Here is a 27357-nt window from a genome sequence, read left to right on the forward strand (position 1 = left end):
CAAGATGATTCGAGATGAGAATGGATCCAGAAAACTGCAGATAGCTACACCGGCAGCAGACAAATATGAGGGTGAGATCCTAGCAGAGGATTATGATATACAGACTATTGAGTTAGGACCATCCACTACAGAGCAGACAATGGATGATGCTACCGACACATTTGAGGCATTGAAGGACAAGCTTAGAGAAGAAGTGGAAAAGAATAGAAAGCTTGAGAGAGAGGTCGGTGCATGGAGAACATATTTCAGTCACATCAATGAACCTTTGGGACGTCAGGATCCAGTTAGATCACCAGTGCAAGCATTGCCACTTCAATCGATCAAAGAAGCAGAAAGGTTCAGGAACCTGGTCCAGCGTACATGTAGTTGGATGGATAGATCTCATACAGTGGCCATAGAGTTTGTTACAAGGATGACGAAGATCATTCATCAGGCTATCCAAGTTCTTGAGATAATCCACAGATTGATGGTAACAGTAGCTGCATTTGCCCATACCAAGGACGTTATCATTCCTGTCTTGAAAGTTATAAGACACACATCCAGAAGAATTTTAGCGCAGGAGAGGATCTTGGAAGGTGATTCTCACAGTTTATTTCAGTGGTCAACCTTACTCCATATAAAGAATGTTCTCTTCGAGGACATCAGTGTTAGATGCGGTCAAGTTGAGGAGGTGATCAATCCGATCCAGGACAGAGTATTTGAGGTACTTCGTACCATTCTTGGCAGAAGGATCGAGGTCGAGACAGATGTGGATATGCAAGAATTTGAGGATAGAATCAAGATCATCTTTTGCAGGGACGCAGATGTTACAGATGAGCAGTATGATCAGATGTATGCCACCATGCTCCTGATTGATAGAACGAAGGAACTTGAACCTACATGGGACGCAGCTCTTCTAGATGCATTTGATCAGATCATCCACTTAGAGGAGAGTATGAAGAATCTTCCCGAGATTCCAATCACAGAAATCGAAGGAATCGTGACAAAATTCATTGCATATGCTAAGAAAGAGAATTGGAAAGGGAATAAGATTCTAGATGAAAGGTTGTTACAGATGACATGACACCTTATTTCTCATTGGTTGATACCTCCTAGGTTTTTGTGCCGAATTTAATATTTGGCTATGTATTTAATATTGTTCAGTAAAAAGGAGGTCATTTGTAACAAACCCTAATTAGGGTTTAGGTGTCATGATCTTGTCCGTTGATTTACTTTTAATCTGGACCTTTCATTGTAACTGGGGATGCTATTTATACCCCCATTTTTCATTTCATTAAAGAGAGAGTAATAGTCAATAGTCGAATAGTGAAATAGTTGATGTAAGAGAGATTAGAGTTAGAAGCAATTTTATTTTGTAGCAAGATTGAGTCTTGAAGAGAGAAATTCAAGCAATTGTTGTACGTGATGACTTGGAAATCAATAAAATATTGAAGTTATGGTGTTTTGTTGCAAATTTCTTGAGTTATCTTCATGGTTGTTTGATATACTTGAATCGTACTCAATCGAAGTAGATTGTTAATTTGAAGGACTAAGTGTGAGATTTGATATTTGGTAGGATTCGTAATCCAAACCACTAGCTTCTTGCTGATTGTAGGAAAGCCTTGCGTGGTCGACTGGAGAAAACTTTGAGTCCTTTAATCTTCAACCATTATTGTGTCTTGGATATGTACCTTCGTAGTAGTGTCCTTGATCTTTGATGCATTGAATACCATTATATTACCTTAGAAGATCGCACTAATTTCAATTGAGTTGTTATCTTATGGCAAAATTGAAGTTGGTTGAATCTTACCAAGTCTCGTCCATACTAAATCATTCATAGGGTTAGGCTAGATTAGACCTCTTTTAAACCCTATCCTTTTTTTTTTTTTTTTTTTTTTTGAAAGTTCCTTTTTAGTTTAGTAAAATCTTCGAGCTTTAGAATGCGTAAGACCCCTTGGAGGAAACAGCAAATCACATCATACCACTAAAAAAGCTTGTCCACACGTAGAGACCCTACTAAAAGAACCTTGGAGTCTACCTAACTGATCCTTTTTGCAGATCTTCAGCAGTTAGAGACTATTTTCTCAAGAGAGGATAAGATGCCTATTGGTATTTTATTCTGTGTATGATTGTGTATAAAATACACGTCAACAATGCCTTGACGGTTACTCAAGAGATAAGTACCTTGGACGCCATGGAGGAACAGGTATCCCAGATGCAAACGGAGAGTGAGGTTGCTACCTCATTGCTTGAGTCATGGTCCTTATCCATGAAGCAATTTATGCAAGACTTTATATCTATTTTTGACAAGTTTCAATCTTTATTGTCATAAACATTTATTCAGCTAATAGAAACAGGGGTTATTCAACTGTATTTTGTCATTGTTGACAAAGGGGGAGAAGTATTCTGGTATTTAAAATTTTGATGCATGCTATGTATACTCTCATGTTTATCTCTGTAACGAAGTAGTACACATTGTATTTTCTGCAAAGGGATAGTGTATATGCTTAGGGGGAGTAATTTTGATTATGGCATTTTTTATTTTTTTTTGTAAAACACTTAGATGTCAATTTTTCCTAAGTGTTGCCATCAATGCCAAAGGGGGAGATTGTTGGCATTTTTGATGATTATGTTGTGATTGTCATTGATGGACACACACTTGCTATGAGATCATTTTTTGAATGTATGAATTATGCTCAACCGGTATTTGTTCCAAACCGGCATTATGTTGTAGTCTTTAGACTATCGGTATTTTGCAAAAAGTGTTTACCGATCTCAAGCGCCATGAAGACCTCAAGCGGTTCGAGGATCTCAAGCAGCACAGAGCAAAGGAACTAGAAGCGGCAGTTATCATTTTCCCAGTCTTCATTTTTGTCAAACCGGTAATCTGTTTAATAGTTAAACCGGTATTACTCTGAGCTACCAACCGGTAATTGGTAAAGTTGTATAAACCGGTAATACTCTGTGATGAGTTACCAACCGGTATATTTTTGTGATGAGTTACCATCCTGTTGACGTGTATTTTGTACACCATCATACACAGAATAAAATACCTAAAGGCATCTTATCCTCTCTTGAATAAAGTCTCTAACTGCTGAAGATTCGCATGAAGGATCAGTTAGGATGACTCCAATGTTCTGGTTAGTAGGGTCTCTACGTGTGGATAAGCACCAGCGGTATGATGTGATTTGCTGTGTCCTCAAGGGGCCTTACACTCCGAAAGTCTTACTAAACTAAAGAAGGTTTTCAAAAAAATAACAAAAGGATAGGGTTTGCAAGAGATCTAATCTAACCCTAAGAATGACTTCATGTGGACAAGACTTGGCAAGATTCTACCAACTTCAATTTCGCCATAAAATAACAACTTAATTGAAATTGGTGCGATCTTCTAAGGTAACGAAATGATTTTCAATGCATCAAAGATCAAAGACACTACCACGAAGGTACATATCCAAGATACAATAATGATTGTAGGTTAAGTGATTCAAATATCTCCAGTTGACCACGCAAGGCGTTCCTACAATCAGCAAGAAGCTAGTGGTTTGGATTACGAATCCTACCAAAGATCAAGTCTCACACTATGTCCTTCAAATTAACACACTACTTTGATTGAGCATGATTCAAGTAAATTGAACAACCATGAAGATAACCAAAAAAGTTGCAACAAAACACCATAACTTCAATATTTCATTGATTTCAAAGTCATCATGTACAACAATTGCTTGAATTCCTTTCCTCAAACTCAATCTTGCTACAAAAATAAAAATTGCTTCTAATCTCTCTAATACATCAAACTTTCTCTCTAATCTCTTAACTATCTCTCTATTCCAAATGAAATGAAAATGAGGGTATAAATAGCATCCTCAATTACAATGAATGGTCCAGATTGAAAGCAGATCAACGGTCAAGATCATGACACCTAAACCCTAATTAGGGTTTGTTACAAATAGTTCCCCTTTTATTGCACAACATTAAATGCATAGCCAATTATAAATTTGGCACGAAAATCTAGGAGACATAGACCAATGACAATTAGGGTGCCATGTCATCTATAACAACCTCTCATCTAGAATCTTATTCCCTTTCCAATGCTCCTTTTTAGCATATGCAATGAATCTTGACACGATTCCCTCGATCTCAGCAATTGGAATCTCGGGAAGATTCTTCATTCTTTCTTCCAAGTGGATGACCTGATCAAATGCATCTAGAAGAGCTGCGTCCCATGTAAGTTCAAGTTCTTTAGTCTTTTCAATCAGGAGCATGGTAGCAAACATCTAGTCCTGTTGCTCATCTGTGATATTGACGTCCTTGCAAAAGATGACCTTGATTCTATCTTCCAATTCCTGCAAATCCACATCTGTCTCAACTTCGATCCTCCTACCAAGAATGGTACGTAGTACCTCAAATACTCTGTCCTGGATCGGGTTGATCACCTCCTCAACATGACTGCACCTAGTACTGATGTCCTCAAAGAGAACTTCCTTCATCTGGAGTAAGGTTGACCACTGAAGTAAACTGTGAGGTCCTCCATCCATAATCTTTTCCTGTGCTAAGACCTTCCTCGATGTTTGTCTAATTACTTTCAAGACAGGAATGATAACATTCTTGGTATGAGAAAAAGCGGCTACCGTTATCATCAAATTGTGGATGATCTCAAGAACTTGAATAGCCCTATGAATAGTCTTCATCATCCTTGTTGCAAATTCTAAGGCAACTCTATGAGATTTATCCATCCAAGTGCTGGACCATACTCCTGAATCTCTCTGCCTCACCAATTGATTGAAGGGGAAGTGCCTGTATAGGTGATCTTCCTGGATCCTAACGTCCTAAAGGCTGATTGAGATGGCTGAAATATGTTCTCCATGCACCGACCTCCCTCTCAAGCTTTCTACTCTTCTCCATTTCTTCTCTAAGCTTGTCCTTCAATGCCTCAAATGAATCGGTGGCATCATCTAGTGTCTGCTCGGCTGTGGATGGACTTAGCTCAAATGTCTCTATATCATATTCCTCTGCTAAGATCTCACCTTCGTACTTGTCTACTGCCGGTGTAGCTATCTGCAATTTTCTGGATCCAGTCTCATCTCTAATCATCTTGGACATCTTGGTAGCCTTTCTCTTCTCTGTCACTTCCTGGGAATGTCCAACAAGGCTCTCTAAATCAATCACATTGTCTTCGTCCTCGATCACAATCACCTTTGTTAATCTTTCCTTCAACTAATCTGGAATGGCTGATCTTGTCTCTCTAACCTGAATCTCCTTATGCAATATTTCTTCTTCTCTGTGAGGAGATGTTACTTCGTCATTATTCTTGTCTTCATGTAGCTCATAATCTTGGAGAGATCCACTTGGTGACCCTTGAGGTACCTGTCCTTCTTTATCATTCTGAACCATCGACTCCATAGACTCCTCCACTTCAAGTGTCCTTTTCTCTTGTCGAGAGGATGTACCGGATGAACGATCTCGGTTGGCCTCTTGTTTCTTCTTGGAAGATTCTCTCTTTCCAGGTCTCTCTTTCCTCTTCGAGCCTCTTGGATGGAGATCGCCTTCACTTGCACTTCGAAGGTTGCCTTCATTTGCATTTCTGGGATTAGGATTACCTTTGCTTACACTGGCTCCACCTTCGGCTGGTTTCTCTTCCAAAGTGAAAGTCATAGCTATGCCTTGCTCTCTCAACTTCTGATGTTGCACATCAACCCATCTGCGAGTACAAGACAAGATTGGAGCCATCAAAGCATCTAAATCCACGACCTCGGGCTCATCCCAATCTAACCTTACTGATTTGCTTTCTCGATCATAGGATGACTGGAGATGTCTGCCACTGTCCTGAGCTTGGTCGGCCACTCTGTAAATCTTGCATTTCCTGATGAAATCCAAAGGCAATCTAGAATGCATCTTTCTTTTCACTTCAAGATCATCTAAGAGATTCATCATAAAATCTTCAATCTGGAACTCATGCTTAAACTTCCTACCGACTGTCTCCTCTATATATCCATGTGGATCAAAGCTTTCCCTCAAAGCAAAGAATGAAAAAGAATACAAAGCTAACTCCTTCTCTGCGTCATCCATGGCTAAAGCATTAGGACATACCTCAACTGAATTGCCCAATATGATAGGTACCGGAACTCCATTTCCATGTCTGTGTCTGAATGCCTTCGCATAAGCTGCCAACTGTCTTGTTACCTCAAGTAACACAATTCTGTCTGTCGGATATCTTGGCAACATGTATGGAGGTGAAGGACATCCATGAACTCTGATATAAGTAAACTTCGGAAATTGGATAAACCAAGCACCGTACCTCTTTACTAGATCCTGTGCATCCTGAGATAATTTGTTGTGAATCCCACCTTGCAACGTCCTTGTGATGTTCATCGTGAAGGTATCATTAACTAACCTGTAGTTGCTTCCTGGCGGATGATGCAAGTGGACATAGGAATCACAAACTCTGACCTCGCCGGGTCCTCTTCCAATCACTCCTCTGTGACGTAGTCCTGCATACTCAAAGCTCCTGATCAAGGCATAGATGACGTATGAACTCATGTGGAAGGACTTGGTAGCTTTGAGTCTCCTCAACTGTACGTCCAAGCAATGGCTAATCATTCTAGCCCAATGAATTGTTCCTTTACCCTGAACTATCACCTGGATGAAGTAGAACATCCACTTTTCAAAGTAAAAAGCCTGAGGGGCTCCTGTGACTCGGTTGAGCATTGTAATCAAATCTCTGTACTCCTCCTGGAAATCAATCCTGTGTGGTGTGTTCGGTACCTTACTCAAGCGAGGACGACTCTTGAGTAACCAGTTCTTGTTAATGATGCTTAGACACGCATCTGGATCATCTTCATACATTGACCTGGCTCCTTCTATGCTCTTGTAGACCATATCTCTGTGCTCTGGAAGATGGAAAGCCTCACTTATAGCTTCCTCTGAAAGATAAGCTAAAGTGTTTCCTTCCTTGGACACGATCGTTCTGGATTGAGGATCATAATGACGAGCACACTCGATCATCAACTCATGACACTGTACTGCTGGAGGGAAGCCGGCCGCCTTAATGATGCCACTTTCAATTATCCTCCAGGCAACAGGTGATGGCTTGCCAATGTAAGGGACATCTCGAAACTTCTTTGTGCTGAAGTTGCCCAAGTTAGTATCTCCAATGTTGCTCCACTTCGACACGATCTTGGTCTCCACTTCTTCGGTCTTTTGATCTTCCTTCATGAGAGCTGGACGACTGGTGGATGCTCCCGCCTTAGGGGTCGCCATACCTACACAACATTTCACAATAAGTAACTGGATATTGCAATATATATCATAAATTAGAGAGTAAATTTTAGGAAACATCATGATAAGTCTTTGAGTTATCATTTCCTAAATAACGATTGAGCTAAGGGAATTCAAAAATTCAAAATTCAAAATGTGAAGCTATGACGATCAACAATTCAAAATTAAAACGATAAAACCATATCGCCATACCTCCCTTGAGAGCTAACTCTAGAATGCAAAACAAATGGATTCGCCTAGGCAAAATTGATATTAGATGGCTTTAACGTGATCTCCTCTTCAAAATAGCAACTTCGCCACCTTTGGGATGTCCTTGACGTGATCTTCCAATGTCTTTGACAAGTTCGCACAAATGAAACTAAGGTTCGCACCCCCTTTGATGATACTTCACACCACCTTGCTTGAAACGAAATTCGCTCTCTCTAAACACAATTCGCACTTTCCTTTGTCTTCCTCAAATCGCACTTGAATGTGGATGATAAAATGACGATGTGAAAATGAAATCTTTCACCTCCCTTTTATAAGCGCTTATACCACCCATCCTTTTAGGCCAACTTTTTGCAAAATATAGCAATTAAAACGATTTTTAAATAAATAATAAAGGCCGACCTTGATAAAATAAACCCAATCCAAGCGCTCCATTTGATTTTTAATTAATTAATAATTAATTATTAAACGCCATCGTTTATCATTTAATAAATTCGATTTTTTTTACAAGGCAAAAACAATTAACTAATATCCTGCGCAAATTTTAAATGCTATTTTAATTGAATTTTTTAATTTATCGAATTTAGCATTTAAAATAAATTAAAAAATGCTTGTTAGCGCCAAAATTTGAAAATGGAGAAATGCAAACCTCATCGCCCTGGTCCCTGACTGAGGGACAGGAGAGATCTAGCAACTTGATCTCGATCCTTGTGCTTTTGACGTTCAAAATCTTCATCCCTACGTTGAAGTTGGCATTTTTGCTAGGATTTTCAAACTTGAGTGACTTGCTTGTGCGAAGGAGTGCCTCTAGATGTGATATCGCCCTGCTTCCTTGGAGAGGGACAGGAGCGAACTTCATAGTTTCTCCTTGATCTTGCTTTTTAAATCTCAAATCTCCATCATAAGGCGAACAATAATGTTATTTCTTCATTCCATGCTTGTTTTACTTGGCTTCTACAAGGCATATTCGATGTTTGGAGGATTATCGCCCTGGTCCCTTGGAGAAGGACAGGAGCGATCCTTGTGTTTTAGCCAACATTCTTCGTACTTAACCTTTAACTTCTCGTTCATTACCTTCCAAACGACGTTTTAAACCCTTTGCAACTTTGTTTTGACATGATCTTCGAAGGATAACAAGTGTTTTAGCAAATATCGCCCTGGTCCCTTGGTGAGGGACAGGAGCGATCCTGGTGTTTTCTCCTTGACCTTTGTAACTTTGAACTTCAATCTTCATTGTGAGGGGCAAACAATGTTATTCTTTCATTCCACTCTCATTTCACTCGACTTCTATAAGACACTTTGATGTTTAGAGGATCATCGCCCTGGTCCCTTGGTGAGGGACAGGAGCGATCCTTGTGTCTTGGCTCAAATTTGCTAACTTTTAATCTTTGCTTCTTGTTCATCGCCTCCTAAATGATGTTTTTGATCTTGCTTATCCTTGTCTTGTCTTGATTTTGACGAAAAATGAAGGATCATGTGAAAATCGCCCTGGTCCCTGACTGAGGGACAGGAGCGATATAGCTTCCTTGGCTCAATTGATAGTTATTTGACGTTTGAAACCTTTGCATATCATCTTGTTAAGATGCCTTAGACCTTGTGCGACCTCGTAAAACCTTGACTTGGCATGAATTTTGCATGATTTGGCAAATATGGTGGATATCGCTCTGGTCCCTGCCTGAGGGACAGGAGCGAACTTCAAGGTTTTGAGCTTGTCTTTGCTTCTATTGACTTGTTATTACTTTCATAATGTAAGATGAAGTCCCTTGATCCTTCCTAATCACTTAATACTTGATAAACTTTCGAAATCTAGGCCTTCATGAGGATTTCGCTCTGGTCCCTTCCTGAGGGACAGGAGCGAACTTGAACATTTGATGCAAATCTTTCAATACTGGCGACCTTTGATGCTTTGTTCTTCATTGAGATGCCTTAAAACGTCCTTACCACCCTTTACATTGACTTGGAGATGTTTGAACTTGGAGGAAAGGCAATATAACCATCATATCGCCCTGGTCCCTGACTGAGGGACAGGAGCGATCTTGCTCTTGTAGGCTTCATATCACTTTGCTAACTTCAAAATTTATCTTAAACAGTCTTGTTGTACTTTGTTTCACTCATCCATAACTTGGAAATCATTCAAATTGGGCAAGAAACTCATCTAAGGCAAAAATCGCTCTGGTCCCTGACTGAGGGACAAGAGCGAACTTGGGCATTTGGGTCCCTTGTTGATGTTTTGTAATCTTCAATTTGTCTTCAACAGGTTCAATTCACCTCCTTTCTTGCCTTCAATCCTAAAACTTGCTTGATCTTTGCCCAGTACATGCCCTATGAAGAATTTCGCTCTGGTCCCTGGGAGAGGGACGGGAGCTACAATGGATTTTGCCCTGGTCCCTGACTGAGGGACAAGAGCGATCTTGGCATTCTAGTCCACTTTTCTTCGTGTTTGGCCTTCAAATTATATTCATTTGGTAAAATGCACTCACTTGGATCTCTCCAAATCGTCAAGTTGTTAAAATCCTGCAAGGACGAGGTGATGTTTGATTTTAAGCTCCGGTCCTTCACTGAGGGACAGGAGCGATTTTGACTCCTGAGGCATTTCCGTGTCCACGAAATTCTTCAATTTATATTCAACGGAAAGATCACGCTTTTTTTTACTACTTCCATTCGAAAAATCATCTTGATCCTGCAGAGATAGTAAGATTTTTGAAAACGAGCTCCGGTCCTTCACTGAGGGACAAGAGCGATTTTGCTCCTACAGGCCAAAATATCATGATTTCACAAGTTTAATCACTTCACAAGGCAAAAACAAATCATTCCCCATGCCCAGGATCAAATATCAAAAAACTCAAAATTTAGGTCAAAATTACTCAATTGAATAAAATTCACATTTTCATCATTCACACTTAGACAAATTAAGACCCTGCACTCAAAATTCCAATTGAAAATAGACCATTCTGGCGAATTCATTCCATTCAAAATTGCATCCTACAAAAGGAAGCTTAAAAAGCTCTCAAGACTGACTGGACTCTGGCCTGAAAAGATAGTTAACGGAAACCCTAAGGCTTGACCCTAAATCCAAACAACTGACGAACTACCAAAACCCTAAAAAGCAAAGCGAAAGGCGAGCAAAAACGAGCAAAAAGAGGGGGTCCCCATTTTAAATGGGGCGATGTGTGAAATGGTCACAACACATCCACCGACACTTTGACGATGATTTTGTGCCGTGTTACCAAATGTGTATAGATACACTAAACCTAGGAACTTGCAATGTAATCCTATTGGACCGACATGAAATCAGATTCCTTTTTAAGGACATCATATTTAAGGTTTGAGGAGTGTAGCTGTTGGGGTTTTTTGGTGGTTGATGAGTTCTTGTATGTGCGATCTTAACAGAGAAGATCAAGTCTGTGTGCTGTAACAAAGTGTGGATTTACTGAAGACTGAAGTAATGCTGAAATGCATTAGCAATGAGCTACCATGGATCTAATCAAGCAGACTGTGCCATTTGCTAGATCATTCACTTGTTGATTACTCACATCTTTGATAAGTCAGAAACCCTTAACCGAGTAGGCCCAGAAAAGCCTTTGTAAATCCTCTAACAAGGTGATTCACATCTGTGGGTCTGAAATCCTCTCACAAGGCAGTCTTTAATCGGACTTATCTTCTAACAGAGATTGAGATTCCTAACAGGATCTGTTCTGGTAAAGAACATTGTATGACCTTAACCGGTCTGGTTACTATTCTGCAAATAGTTACTTGTGAGTTTCATCTCACAGTGGTTTTTCCCATTTGGGTTTCCACGTCAAAATCTCGTGTTATGGTGATTGTGCTTCTATGGGTGAATGCCTTACTTGCTGTTTGGTTTGCATTTGTGTTTACCGGTTTGTTAGTTAAACTGTTATACCGGTTTACTGCTAGACTGATAAAGTGTTTGAGTTCAGTATTTTTTGGTATACTAATTCATCCCCCCCTCTTAGTATTCATCACTTGGGGGAGAGAGGAGAGAGTGAGACAGAGAAAGGTAGAGAGACGGGATATATGAAGAGAGATAGGGGGAGAGATAGGTCTAGAGTTTAGGGGACATAAAGAGAGTGAGATAGAGAGAACGCTGATAGGAGCCTGCTGGTTATTGAAATTTGACAAAGTCTGAAAATTTCTAAGATCTTCTAAAACCCAGAATCTGCATTATAACTTCTAGAGATCTGAAAGACCGATACCACTCTCAAACATCCTGCCAATATATATACATGAAATATAACTTAAGAGTCAATATGTGTTTTTCCTTTCTTATACTTGAATGTTATATTTCATGCATATATTTTGATGAAGAGAATGAGATTGACTTCAAGACAAACATGGGGAGAATCCTAAATGGACATGCCATATACCAAACAAGCATTGAATGGTTGGAAGTTTTTATAAAAGAGAGTAAAGTGTTTTTCCTTTCTTATACTTAAATGTTATATTTCATGTATATAATATGATGAAGAAAAAGAGACTAACTTGAACAAGCATGGGGAGGATTCTAAATGGGCATGTCATAAACCAAACAAGCATTGAAAGGTTGTAAGTTCTTATAAAATAAATAACTAAAATGTCAAATAAATGCTTTAAAAAAAAAATTCTTCTTTTTTTTAAATTCCCCCCCCCCCCCAATCCTGGCCAAGTTTGGCCTCCATGACTCTCTGAGTCTAGTGAGTCTTCCAAACTCTATGAGTCTTGCAGACTTGGCTGAGACTCAGACAGAGCCATGTCTCGGGTCGTCTAGCCTCAGCAAGGTCGGCTCGTCTCTGGATTCACTGAGCTTAAGCGAGTCCAAGTGAGTCTTGTAACTATGGTTTGTAGTTTCTTTGGATCCTCCTTTGGGCTCCCTTTTGCTTCTATTTCTAATTGTATGCGAATCCTATTGATCTATTTTGGTCACCTATGGACATTAATATAATACCTATCTTTCTTTCTTTCTCCTAATAATATTAAATGACCATGTGAGGAATACAAATCCAAAAATTCATTGTTTAGAAAATTGCAATGAGTTTTTTCGAGTAACTTACCATGTCAGACCACAAGCATGCAGAATCCATTGGAAAACAACATAAAGTGCAGTCCATAGCACAAAATATGCACCTCGAAACCAAGGGAAGCTCTGTCATCAAAGTCAATTGTACTCAATGAGATCTTGAAAATGGTTGCTATTTAAAGAACAAAAATCTAGCTAACAATTTGATTCCAGTTCTCACTCTTATAAGTTAGTGTCTCAATGGATACATACCATACTGTTGAGAGCAGCATCAATGACAAGAAACAAAGCATTAACTGAATGCATACTTCCCATCAACTGCCAAGAAAGATTAAAGAGAGTTTAAATATAGATACTGAAAAAAGTTAATCACTTATATATTGAAACTCAAAGCCATTGTGATATGAAGATAAAATAACTTGCTAATTCACCAAATGTTTTAATAACATAAGAAACAGGAAATTCTGATAAAAGACCAATGGACCTCCAAATTTGCATATTACAAATATCACCATATGCAATATTCATATTGCTCTCATTTAGAAAGCAAAATATATATAATGCCCATTAAAATTTGGGAGAGCTCTCTTTCTCGACATCATGCCAAGTACATCAAGCATTGTCTTGTATTGCATACTTGTAGAACACAATGTTCCTGGATAGTACCAGTTATTACATTAAAGCTAATTAGCCAAAAAAGGAGTTGTAGAAATTTATACATGCAATCTCTTTATGAAATTAACAAGTGGCCTAACAAAATATGTAGTCACAAAAGAAGAGTGTAAAAATGTCTCAAACAATGAATGCAAGTTACCAACATGATAAACCAAAAGGACCTCGTCACAAGATTGTGAACAAAGTTGAATACACTTCTTTCCAATTTGATCTACATCAATGCAGGCACTAATCTTTAAAATAGTATTTCGATAATAGCATATTTCCTTGTATTTTCTACATATAATCTCCGATCACAAAATAATCAGACCTTCATCCAAAAAGAATTTAAGAAAACACAAGAAGAAAATAAAATTTAAAAGAAAATATATTTTCATTCAGGACTTACTGTCACAATATTGCTTTTCAACTCAGAACCCAGAGAAACATCATTGTTATTGACCAGCAGAAGGATGCATTAACATTAAGAATCATTTCCCCATACCTGTCCACATGTGACAACAAGAAGCTGATGTAGAAACAACCAGACCATGCATCTTGACTCATATTCTGGGCAAATATGACGATTAAGTCAAGCATTATAAGTTATAACCATACTTGTAAAAAAGGATAAGATAACCATTACCAAAAGTTTGGTGCGCACCTGCCATAGGTGTATGCCACTTAATGTCATCAAAATGCATACATGAAGACATAGTTAGGAGTAGATCCCAAGTGATTCCATGTTATGCACCAAGAAAATTTGTTATTGGGTCTTGGTGTAAACTATGATGTGGTTGTTCTTGTAGGGCATTTTTATGGATCTTGATGTTTTGCCTAAAATAATGTTTAAGGGTTGAGATTATAGGGGCTAAAAGTTATATATTTAACTACAAATGTGTGTTGTGTCATTATCAATATTAGGTATTCTTATTAGATCCTCTTCTGAGGAACTTGCCTAATTGTATTGCTTTAACACTACTCAAATATGGTGTCTCACTGTGGCTCAAAGAATGCACGGATTTGAGTTGAAACTATTGTAGAGAAGGTGCAAAAAGGTGGTTCTTAACCCTCTGTAGGGCATAACATATTTTCCCCTTAGCATTATTTCTGACCTTATCACTGTCATATTACATTTAACTTCTCTGCATCACCATTACCTTCCATCCATGGACTATGTTATTCAATAGAGACCTATTTCTAGAATTTAGTTATTACTTATTACACTTAATTGTGATTCATCCCTGCCCTAATCGCCTGAAAAGCAATAATATGCAGTATTGTGATTGATATCATTCCTTTTATTACTACCTAACAATTGCTTTCCAGCATTGTCCCCTATATCAATTTGTACTTGCCAAAGCTCTCTATTCTGGTGGCAGCGTCCTGAGAATCATTGAACATCACATTGAATGGCAACAAGGTTTCCTAGAAACCCATTCCCTACCAAAATTCTCATTGCCCTTCCCCCTCCTAACCCCCAGGTCCGTAGTTTCCCACTTTCAATACTCAAGCATGGCTACGTAATGTTTCCTTGCCATCCCCAATCAAACCTTTTGACTACCATGCCTAATAAGGCAATCAAGAAGTGGCACATTTTGAAAATGTCTTTTAAGTTTCCTATCAATCCATGGCTAGAGATTTCAAAAGTGTCGGGTAATTCCTTGACAATTTCAAGGACGTGATGTCATCCTAACATCATCCCACACCAAATACATTTAAATTTTAAAATAAACTGAATATTATTTTTGTAGTTTGATAAAGTATCATTTTTTTCTTACCTCATTGTGGAACAGCAGACTGGACCATATTTGCTTTTCTTAAATCTTACAATATTGTTTTCATTGTTAGCAGTAGGTTTGTAATTGTTTAATTCTCTCTTCGTCTCTATTTTTAGTAAGTCACTAAGCATTCTTGTTCAAATTATTTTGTTTAGTCTATATTATTGGTTGGCCTATAGGAGACCCTGGGTCCCAGTCCAGTCCGACCCAAGTTTACAGGCCAGCAGGTCCCCTATGAGTTTAGGGAGGGAACTGCACATAGCCTGTGGCTTTGGCTCAGATGAACCCGGGTAGAATTTTGTTGTCTCATGCATCCAACCAGCGAATTTTGACATTTATTTTTTATTTTTACTTTCTTTAACTCTAAAAGATGCCATTCGCCCCCCCCAACCCTAAAATGTGACATATAAAACATCTAAAAGGAAAAAGCAAACTCATTTTCGTACTGTGAATGGAAAACAAAAAAAAATTCCTCCATTGTTGAACTTATTTTCTTGCTTGCCATTGCACGAACAGGATTGAAGATCGATCATTGAACACTCCAAGCTGGTTGTTGTGCTATTCCTACGCATTTGCAAGTGTTTGTTTGTAGTCAAAGAGATTGTAGAAAAAAAAATCTTCAAAAGAGGTAGGTTTTCTGAATTTTTTGGTTTTTTTTAGTTACTGGTTCGGGTTCGGGTTCGGGATCGGTTCAAGGACGCGAACCTAGTTCATGGGTTCAAACAAAAAAAATTTGCCTTTTGGGTTCGTGGGTTGGGTTCGTCTGCACACACACACACACATTATATGCAAAAATTTAAAGAAATATACAAAATAACAAATCTAAATACATTTAATATTATGCTACTTCATCATTGATCAATGCCAAATGCCAATTGATAGTTCAGAATTTCAATAATATCATATTATGTCACATACTCATATGCCATATAATATATATTAATGTATCATAGATTCATATATGTCCAGGTTCACAATTCAAATGAAAATCATTACAATTACAAAATTGACAATCAAAAATAATAATTGTCTTCTGTCTTCAATGTTCATCAAATCTAGGTTCGCGCCTGGGTTCGTCTGGGTCTGGACAGGGTTCACCCCAAGGGCCCTGGGGTGAACCCTATCCAAACTAGTCATGAACCTAACGCAAACCAGGACCCACACGAACCCAGTCCATGTTAGGGGCTCTAGACAGGTGAACCCAGTAACTTAAAGTTTGTTTTTTTGCCTACATTTTTTTACAAATGAACTCTCTTGTTTTGTTTTGTTTTGAAGTTTTTGGATTTTTTCATTCTTCTAGGTATCTATAACACATGCTTGATTTTTTTTAAATGAATTAAGTTGCATTTCTATGTTTTTGTTTTCAAACTTCATTTGTTTCAATTCTTCAAATGTGTTGTTTATTGAAATTGTTGTCTTAGGTATTACAATGGCAACAATTTCTAGCTCTATGAGCCAACCTCATTTCAAAACAGACCCAAACTCTCCCCTTACTAAATATGTTAAATTGATACAATAGTTGTGGAGGTTATGTTTGGATTTGTTGTCATTGTAAAGTTCAAATTTCTGAGCTCATGCAATCGAGTGAAAAGCCATTTGTGCAAGATCCCTCGATAAGGCATCAAATTTTGTCCAGGCATAGATGGTAAAGGCATGCCTAAAGCACAAAGAGAAATCAGACCAAGCAGTAGGCCATAAATCAAATCATCCTTTGTTAAAGAATGGATCTAGAGGGATGAAGCCCCCTCCACCACCTCCTCATTTTCAACCTACAAAGAGCCATTTTTGTCCATAACTAAAGAACAATTTGTGGCCTCACCTTAGAAATCAAACGGATTATTGGAAATGGCATTTCAAAACAAGTCTAGAGAGATTTCTGATCAAGACATAGCAAAATGTGTCTATATGAATGGATTGGCATTCAATGTTGTTCACTCACCATATTGGCAAAAAATGGTGAAATCAATTAATAAGGCTTCAAAAGGGTACAAGGGCCCATGTTTTGAGAAGGTGCATAGCACCTTATTGGAAAAAAAGATGAAATTTGTAGAGGACTCCTTGAAGCCCATAAAGGATTTGTGGGTCGAAATAGCGGTGTCCATTCTTGATGGATGAAAAGATGCAAAAAATCACCCATTAATCAATGTTATTGTAACGTCCCCTGAGGAAGCAATATTTTTGAGAGAAATGGATTGTGAAGGAGAGGTGAAGGATGGTGCATTTATTGCTATCATTCTTTGTCAAGCCATTGAGGAAGTTGGCCTTCAAAATGTTGTGCCAAGTTATAACAGACCATAGTTTGAAAACTTGGACTTGAACTCGACTCGAGAGCCCAAAATTTTGACTTGCACTTGAGACTGAACATAGACTAGGAAAAAAACTCAACACAAACTCAGGAAAAAAAACCTCATAATTACACAAAAAAAAAAGAAATCAATGCATTTAGAGAAAATTAAAGTCTAATTTGACGATCAATTTGGCATAATTCAAACATTAAACATGTCATATGACCCTCAAACTCTCAAAATTCAAAATTTCAGTCACTACCTATTATGTTCAAGCACTAGAAGAGTCCAAGCCTAAGACTTGAGAGTCTTTGAGCAAGACTCGTCCAAGTACTCTCCAAGACTCGGCCACGCTCGGCTCAAGAGTCTAGTCGACTCAGCTAACCAGCTTAGAGACTCATGAGTTTGGTGAGCTTTGCCAAGTACTCGACAAGTCTTCAAATCTAGTAACAAACAATACCAAAAATTGTAGGGTTATTTACACATTTTTTGGACACCTTGTGTTGTCCACTCCCTCAACCTAATGCTACAAAACATTGGCACCAAAATTGATTGGATCAAACAAGTGTATGTTGAGGCTAAAGAGATCCAAATTTTCATCACCAACCACCATATGTCACAAAGCATATTTAGCACATTCTTGAAATTAAAACTGATAAAAGTAAATTAAATAATATGTTTCACTTAAGTAAAAATTTTAATTTTAACTTTTGTAAAACTTAAATTTTTTTAATTTTGATTTTCAAATAGGTTTATAGATGACAATGCACAATTTTTTATTTTTTTGTAATTATGTCTGATTGCAGCAGCCTTGAGCTTTTGAAAATCATATTTTTCACAATGTCGAGTCCTACTCCTAGAACAACCCCAAGTAGAAAGGATCTTGAAATTTTTCCCGAGCAAAAAAAAGGAGAGGCCAAATGTAAATATTGCAAAACATTTTTTCATGGAGGCATAAATAGATTGAAATACCATCTTGCCAACATTCACGACTGTGATGCTGACCCGTGCACCAAAGCACCTACTAAGGCTATTCATGAGTGTCAAGTGCAACTGCAAAAGGAAATGAAGAAGAGGCAAAGGGAGGAGTTGGCAAGCATTGGTTGTGTTGGAAAGGCTTCTTCCATGCCTCAATATCGTCCTAGTGCTACTGCTTCTGCCAGTGGTAGTGGGAGTATTAGCATTGGTCCTAGAGTTCGTAAATTTAGAATGGATTCATATTTTGAGCCATGCACTTCTCCAAGTGCCCAACTGTCGCTTGAGAGCATGGGTTGGAACAAGGAGTACATGATGCAGCTAGACATGCAATCGACAAATTTTGGTACTAATGCACCATTCCATTCTTTGCAGCCAAATAATTCTTTTTTATTTGATTGTTTTAAAATTTATAGTTTGATTCTTTGTCTAATCAATTTTATTGGACATACTTATCTTATTTAATTTATTTGTGACAAGTCTCCTTATTGGCAAAACATGGTTGATGCCATAACTATATGTGGGGTGGGGTTCAAAGCCCCTTTTGAATCTGACTTAAGTGGCCCAATTTTGACAAAAATGGTGGCTGATGTAAAAGCCACATTAGAGGAGCAATGCGAGATATAGAGCAAGAAGGGTTGCACCATCATGACCGATGGTTGGACCGATAGGAGAAATTGGACACTCCCAAATTTTCTTGTTTCTTCCGCAGGTGATTGATCATTCTAGTTCCCTCAATGCATTGAATAATTTGAATTTGATTTAGTGATTAATATTTTTAATTTATGATTTATTGAATAATCATTGATTTTGCTTTATTTTCAAATTTTAAGTAGCAGCATGTTCCTCAAGTCCATTGATGCTTTTACACATTCAAAATATGCCACATTCCTATGTGAGGCTATAGAAGAGGTCAAAGTTGAGGTGGGTGAGGAAATGTAGTTCAAGTGGTGACCGATAATGCAACAAAACATGTTTTTGTAGGTAGGCTTTTGATGGAGAGGCACCCAACTATATATTGGTCTTCATGTACCGCCCATTGCCTTGACTTCATATTGGAGGATATTGGCAAGCTTCCATGGATTAGGACATGTGTAGAGAAGGCCATAAATACTTGCAAATTTGTGTACAATTATGCACAGGTCCTTTGCTTAATGAGGCAATACACGGGGCAGAAGGAGTTAGCTTGTCTTAGAATCACTATATTTGCCACCAATTTTGTCACATTACAATATTTAATTCGGTCAAAGGCAACTTTGAGGCATATGTTTGTCAATGAGGAGTGGACTTTATCATCCTATGCTACGACCACTGCAGGGATTGATGTGGCAGATTACATTTTTGATGAGCCAAGCTTTTAGGCCTCTTCTGTAGAGATTGTGAAGGTAAAAATTTTATAAAATCTACATTATGTTTTAACTTTTATTCATAGTTTTCTTCTATTTGCTTATTCTCATTCACATTTAAGTTAACTGTTAATGTTTCAAAATATTTGTGGTTCATTGAGCCCTTGGTAGTTCTCCTATGAGTTGCTGATGGGGAGAAGCCCACAATAGGCTATATATATGAGGGCATGGATAGGGCCAAGGAGGCCATTAGATCCATCTATGTAGGAGATGAGAGTAAGTATCGTCCCATTTGGGATATCATTGATAGGAGATGGCACCTCCAACTTCACAAACCCCTCCATGCAGCAGCTTATTACCTCAATCTGGCATTCCATTTCTGCCCTGATTTCAAGGCGGATGAGGAGGTTCTTAATGGGCTCTATTCAGTGAGAGAGTGGATGTCGCCTAGTGATAGCAACACTATAATCCACAAGATACAAGCCTTTTCTAATGCACAAGGGGAGATCTTCTCGTCAAATTTGCAAAGATAGTCGAACAAAATTGCAGCCGAGTAAAAATATATTATAAGGGCATAATTTAATTTTATAACTTAAAATCTTAAAGTTGGAAATGAGACTGATTTTTTTCCTTTTTCTCATCTCAGATAAATGGTTGCAAATGTTTGGTCCTAAAACACCAAATCTCCAGAGGATAGCCATTCGCCTTTTGAGCCAACCATCCAATGCTTTTGGTTGTGAGCGCAATTGGAGTATGTTTGCGAACATACAATCCAAGAGGCACAATAGACTATCTGTGTGTTAAAATAATATTAATATCTTCTATAATGGTCATCTTCTATTCTTAGTGGTCATCTTAGTTGTCGACTTATTTAGCTATTTAGCTTTTTAGTCGACTTATTTAGCTTTTTATTATTTAGCTTTTTAAGTTTTTTAGCTTATTTGATTTCACTTTAACGAACTCGGGACTCGGAGTCAAACTCGGTTGGACTCGAGAAAGTGAAAAACTCAAGAAATTTAGAGATTTTTAAAGATTTAAAATTTGTTTCATGCACCCTTTATTGAATACACCTTAAAGACACAATAACATCATCAAACTCGGCTCATTTGATTACATACACAAGTATACATCAATCACATAAGCATAAACGCAAATTGTAGGTGAAGGAAATAACAAGCATAGATTTATAAATATTGTCAAACGTATACAATATTACAAAACTCATGGAATAAAAAATCCATGTTATCATATCATCATCATCAAGTGTTCCATACAAATACCAAAGGTAAATACAACTACAAGTCTATGGCTCAAAGGAGCCTGCACCCTCCGGCCCAGCCCCCTACGAAGGCATCTAAGGTAGGTCCTGGATGATTCGACAGCCATAGCCGCTCCCCGTGACACCATGCCATGCTCACCAACATCGGGAACATCTGTGTCACTATCTACCTCTAAATCTCTTGTCTCTGCTCGTGCTCTCCACTCCTCCTCTGCCATGGCTACAGTCTCAGCCTCTATATCTACCTAGTCGATCCAATCAGTGTCAGACTTGGAGGTTAAATTTTCCCTACTTCTATCGACGCAGTTTCCCCCCATATTTCTCAACGAGGGTTTGGGGGCAGCGCCCCTTGTGCGCCAAAAAGACTTTTATTATTTAGTAAAGGCATCAAGTGTTATTTTTCTATTGGCTAACATGTTATAACCCTATTTTTTCTCATTCTCAAACGAGGTTGTAGTGAACAAAGACGAGATTATTCATTTCTAAAAAACTTTAAAAATGCATTTTTTTTTGCCTTTTTTGGGCCTTGCCGCCGGCCGAGTCCCAAGCACAGGACTCGCCGAGTTTGGCGAGTTTATGCCAAACTCGCCGACTCGGCGAGTCTGGCAAGTTCGCCCCCTGGACTCGGACGAGTCCGAGTGCGAGCTCGCAAGACTCGAGGGGCATAAATCGTACTCGGACTTGCCGAGTTTGGCGAGTCCTAGGCGATTTTCCGATCTCTAGTATATCGTTCAATGTAATTATCCAATTATTTGAGCAATCAATTTTTCATGGTATCAGAGCAGGATTTAAATTTTTTTGGAAAAATTTATAATTCTAAAATAATTTCTTATTGAAATTTTTTTAGTGAGATTTTTCTAAAGCTTTTTTTCTGGGCATTGCTCAAATAATTGGATCGAAGATTTTTTTCATGATCGTGATTTTTTGGCGCAGTGTTTGTATGCTGGGCGGATTTTTGCAAGTTTGGTTAGAGCTTTTGGGCGGATTTTTTGTAGGTTCGCAGGTCTGAATCACATTTTTCGCGATTTTTTTTTGCAAGGCGAACTTTTTTTGGTTCCCACGTCTACAATATTATTTTCGGCCTACGTTTTTTTGGGTTGCGTTTTTTTTCGACCAGCTTGTTTCTCTGTGCTTCATGCGGAAATTTCGCGTCTCCTTCTGGGCGACTTCCACAACTAGGGTTTCCACCGACGACGGTGGTCAACTCTTCGTTCTCCGCATTTTTTTTACAATCTAAAAATGTGGAAAAATTTCGACTGCGATATTGAGCACTTTCCACGATTTTCGCGGGTTTCCATATCCGCGATTTTGGTCTGCATTTTTTTTGGCCGCGATCTGCAGTGACGCAATTTTTTGACGACACGTATTTCGCGTTTTTCTAGGGATTTTTTTTATGGCCATCTGCAATTATTTTCGTGTCTAGGGCACGAAACTTTGTGTTGTTTGCTCCTGCAATTTGTTTATGTTATAAATCCGAAATTGGGGATTTTAGTTTTTTTTATCTGGGTTTTTTCAGAAAAATTTTGGGCAGCACCAAGGGTTTTTTTCAAAATCGAAATTCTTGGGTTTTTTTTGCTGTTAGGGTTTTCTGAAGCAGCCTACAGTGTTCTACAGTTTTCAGCAAACGTTCATCTCAGGGTTTGTGCCTCAATATCCGTGTTAGGGTATTTTGAGCCCGCTTTTCTGACTTGGGATCAGCAGCTTTTGTCTCAATTTTTGTGCCTTCATTGGTTGCCTAGTGTTGACCTCAGCTTCTGTGATGGCGTCTTTGACCAACATCATGTTGGAACACAGTCAGAAGTTCAACGACCTCAATTACAACACCTGGAAACAGCGCATGTTATCAATATTTGAATATCGTTGCCTTGATCAGATTGTTCTTGGCAAGGTTCCTCGTCCTACAGCAGCAGGTGAAGATCAAGACAAACAAGATAAGAAAAATCGAGAGGTTGTCATGCTTATCAAACTCCCTCAGGTGCCTTCAGGTAAAACAGCTAAAGAGATTTGGGATCTCTTGAAGGATCTTCATGAAACATCCGACAAGAGCAGAGCTTTCTTTTTGAAGAATATGTTGTTTTCTATCATGATGGATGAGAAATCATCTATCCAGACACATCTCACGAAGATCAAGGAGATCTGTGACTAGTTGGAAGCTATAGGCCGTACCATGGTTGAAGAGGATATGGTAGTGATCACGCTGAAAAGTCTTCCCAGATCCTACAAGCATTTCATTGATACGCTCAATATCTCTTCTACTAGTTTTGATTTGAAGTTTCCTAATCTCTACAACAAGCTTCTACAGTGGGATCGATGGAAGCAACGCTAGTTTGTCCACTGAACAGGCCTTCACAGCTGAAGTTTTGGATAAGAACAAGGGTAAAGGTCAGTCCTTCCAGCAAAAGGGGCAAGGTCAATATACACAGTCTTCGAAGAAAAGTGTACAATGTAACTATTGTCACCAACTTGGCCATATGAAGAAAGATTGTAGGAAAATGTTGGCATCCGTGCAATCTAGGCTGGGAGGGTCTTAGGAACAGGAGCAGGCGCATGTTGCAGAGCATTCTGGAGAGGAATCAGCCTTCTATGCTTTGTGACAAGCAGATTTCTTGTTTGGTTGCTTTTCACATTTTTTTTCCTCAAAAATTGTTCGCAAGGTTTAGAATTTTTTCCTTAAAAATTATTATTTGTCATCCGCAAAGCTTGTGTGGGATTTCTAGGTTTTCACGATTTTTTCTTCAAAAAATGTTGGCTGGTTTTTACGATTTTTTCCTCAAAAATCATTTGTAATACGCAAAGTTCGCATGGGATTTGTGATTTGCGAAGTTCTCTGGTTTTGATCGATTTTTCTCCTAAAAAATTGTGCTTTGTTGCAGTCAGTTTTGGGTCGCACTATCAGGGCGAACATCTGCAACCATGGTATCTTGCAGTCTATTTAGGAGTTGCTGGAGCAAACAGTGCTCAGTACTCTTTTGCAAAAGGGTTTGCTGATTTTTCCCTCAAATCATCGTTTTAGGATTCAGTAATTCGCGTGTGCCAGATCTCTAATTCGCGTGTGAGAGCTACATTACCTTGGATGGCTTTTGGTACTCTTGGTCATTTACATTCTGCAGATCCTGGGAGGGTCTCCGTAGCAGCGAATGGTCTTTGCATTTGTGATCATAACACCTACAGTGTCTTCTGTAGGGTATTGAGTACGATGACCATTAGGGAGGGTGTTAAAATAATATTAATATCTTCTATAATGGTCATCTTCTATTCTTAGTGGTCATCTTAGTTGTCGACTTATTTGGCTATTTAGCTTTTTAGTCGACTTATTTAGCTTGTTTAGTTAGCTTTTTAAGTTTTTTAGCTTATTTGATTTCACTTTAACAACTAGTTCTATTTATAGAACATCGTCTTGTAGGCTCTATATATACGTGTGTGTATCGTTCAATGTAATTATCCAATTATTTCAGCAATCAATTTTTCACTGTGGAGAGGTTGAATGATCTAGTCTTTGTTCATTATAACCTTCGTCTTAGACAAAGACAGGTTTTGGACTATGACTCCACCTCGATTATGCTAGAGGAGTTCGATCCAAAATCTGAGTGGACCATTGAGGCTATGGATCCTATCTTTAGTGATGAGGACCTTAATTGGGTCGACCAGGCAAATAGAGAGGCTGAGGTTGTAGCCATGGCGGAGGAGAAGGATGGAGAATGAGCAAACACAAGCACAACTGATGTTAGTGAAGGTGGCATGGAGTTACAAGTAGAGACTATGGCTGTTGAATCATCCAAGACCTACCTTAGATGCCTTCGTAGGAGGGATGTAGGCTCCTTTGAGCCATAGACTTGTAGTTATTGTTTTGATATTTGTTTGGAACATTTGATGTCATGGATTTCATATTCCATGAGTTTTGTATACATTTGGTAGTATTTATATATCTAAGTTTGTTATTTCTTTCAGCTACAATTTGTGTTTATACTTATGTGATCGAAGTATACTTGTGTATGTGTCAAATTAGCTTCTATTTGATGATGTTATTGTGTCTTCAAGGTATATTTAATAAAGGGTGCATGAAACAAGTTTTAAATCCTTAAAAATCTTTAAATTTCTTGGGCTTTTCACTTTGTCGAATCCTATCGAGTCCATGCCCTATTTTTTTGCCAAGCCCCAAGTCGAGTCACCCTTGCCGAGTACGCACCGAGTCCATGTCCCGTTTCTATGTTCTAAACCAAGCTTCTTGACAACATCTGATTCATAAATGATCTAATTCATGTATTTAATGGCATGTTTTTGGAAACAAGGACAGTCTCTTCAATGTTGGAAAATGCATCAGATGGTATGAAACATCAAATGCAAGTTTTGGCAGGAAAGATGAGATTAGAAAATGTCTCTTGCCTGCAAAGGGGAATTCTCGATGGCAACAGGTGGCAAAAAATGCAATCATCATGGCAATTTGGAAATCATCGATCTATGCAAATAGAAAAGTGTCACAACAGATCATGGCATCCGGTGATATTCCAATTCTCAGTTTTATCACCCTTTTGGGTTGATTTAGCTTCAACAATTTTATAAATAAACATTGTGGGCATGACATATGATTTTTAGTTGTTGTGCTTGCATTCTTAAGGGTTGTGTGGATTTTTCATAGGAATTCTTTGAGTTTTGGTGATTGTTGCATTTGTTGAGGCCAGGGAAATAGTCTAAAAGTGTTTTGGGAGGTTGTACAAGTTTTGTTTATAGGCCCACAAAGATAATAATTCTGTGTTTCCAGATACTTTGTGTTATTTTAACTAGTCATACCTTTTTCTATCAGGAAATCTTTTCAGCTCAATTATGTTTTTATTGACCAAGGGTATCTCTATATAGAGTAGTCTCGTCATATCATGATGTATTCATAGTATAAACCTCTATGTTCACTAATAGATTTTTGCTGTGTTAAAAGTTTCAGACCATGTTGAGCGAATTCTGCACTCAGAAAATTAAACCCTAAACACTAGGAAACTTAAACCTGTTAACTTCTATCAAAACTATTGACTCTGAATAAAATAATCTACAAACACATTACACTCAAAAGGGAACAACAAATAAACAATATTGAACTCTCAAACCTGCAGCTATCTTCACATTAATTGGGAAAAAAACTGCACTAGCTGAATCACTCATACCCCTGCCTTTCTTTTATAGATGAAGATGGCTATGGACTAAAAGCACGCTGTACCTTGCATGAATCAAACTGCCTAAAAACTGATAATTACAAAATAGCAGATAGGAGAACTGAAGTTAATGATGATGCTTAGCTAAATTTGAAAAAGAAAACTGCTAAATACAAAATATCAGAAAGAAAGAAAAAAAAGTTAAACTTAAAAGACTTTTAAATCTGGAACAGCACGCATGATGGAGACATGCATGCAAACTTAAACTTCTAAATCTGAAAAGCATTCTAATTCTGAAAGAAGATGAGGCCTGGCACATGCATACACACTGGATTACACAATTGTGTGTTATTCTCTTCATGCATGCACCCTCTCCATGCCAATCTATCTTCAGCACACAGGTCTGGATCTGCAGCTTCTGAAATGCACCTCTGCTAAGGAAAACAGACAGGGCGACTAGGTAAAACCTCTAACATGCTATATAGAGTGAATTAATGTTCAATCCTTACCGTATTCCCCAAATTTATTTGTATTTAAACATGATCTTCCTTTTTTCTTCGTCCACGTTTCATGGCATCTTTTATAAAAAATTCTTCAGTGGAATTACACTTGTATAAATGAATGCAATACATAAGACCCTAGTGGCAAGCTACCCAATCTTCTCCCTTGAACTTCTCTTCTTCGAAATCATAAAAATAACTACAATTGGCATAATTGGAGGTTCAATATAAAGATTTACCAGACAAAAGGAAGATATGTAGAAAAAAAAAAACAAGGGAACACATTCATAAGATTTACTTCAAATAATTTGATTAACATGATGCAAAGGAATAAATTAAAGAAACGGGCAAATATTTTATGCTTAGGAAAAAGGGGTCAACCACTGAACTGTTTACACGTGTGAGACGAACAATTAAATAAAATTGATCAGCAAGAAAGGCTTATTACATGGCAATTACTCGTGATCAAACCTTGAAGTTTGATACTAGGTAGTATTAAATGGGATAGAGTATTTCAGATAAAAAGTAAAACTGGTTCCTTATCTTGCTTGCTCTTATTCTATTTCTGAAATCGTTTACATAACAGAGGCCTACATTTGCAAGCTAAAAATGTTGTAAAGATATTTAATGGTTTCGACTCCAACTATGCACCTCCTTTTTCTATCTACCCTTGCCTTAATAATTCCATTGACCCATTTACAAATGGATATGACTCATTTAACTATGATTTACAATAACATAACTAGGTAAAAATACTATGATGTATGTCCTCATCATCCCCTCTCTACTAAGGGGCAGTTATCCTCATCTACACAAATTATGCAACTTCTCTCAAAAGCTGATTCGGAGAACCACTTGGCTGACATCAACAAAGGGAATTCATAACTGGTCAGTTCCCATTGTGGTTTGCACAAGTCCAAT

At 38.1% G+C, this 27357-nt stretch overlaps 1 protein-coding gene across 3 annotated transcripts in view; it reads right to left on the reverse strand.

The window, feature by feature from the left end:
• LOC131077716 (uncharacterized) overlaps nt 1-27357 on the reverse strand; it is a 149267-nt gene that overhangs the window by 28040 nt on the left and 93870 nt on the right. For all 3 annotated transcript variants that reach the window (XM_058015255.2, XM_058015253.2, XM_058015254.2), the window contains 2 exons: nt 12728-12793; nt 12510-12601 (listed from right to left, as the gene is read on the reverse strand). In XM_058015255.2, the coding sequence (XP_057871238.2) occupies nt 12510-12601; nt 12728-12793 (158 nt within the window). The remainder of the gene's footprint in view (nt 1-12509; nt 12602-12727; nt 12794-27357) is intronic.

The sequence above is a fragment of the Cryptomeria japonica genome, chromosome 5, assembly GCF_030272615.1.
Source record: "Cryptomeria japonica chromosome 5, Sugi_1.0, whole genome shotgun sequence".
NCBI classification, from domain to species: Eukaryota; Viridiplantae; Streptophyta; class Pinopsida; order Cupressales; family Cupressaceae; genus Cryptomeria; species Cryptomeria japonica.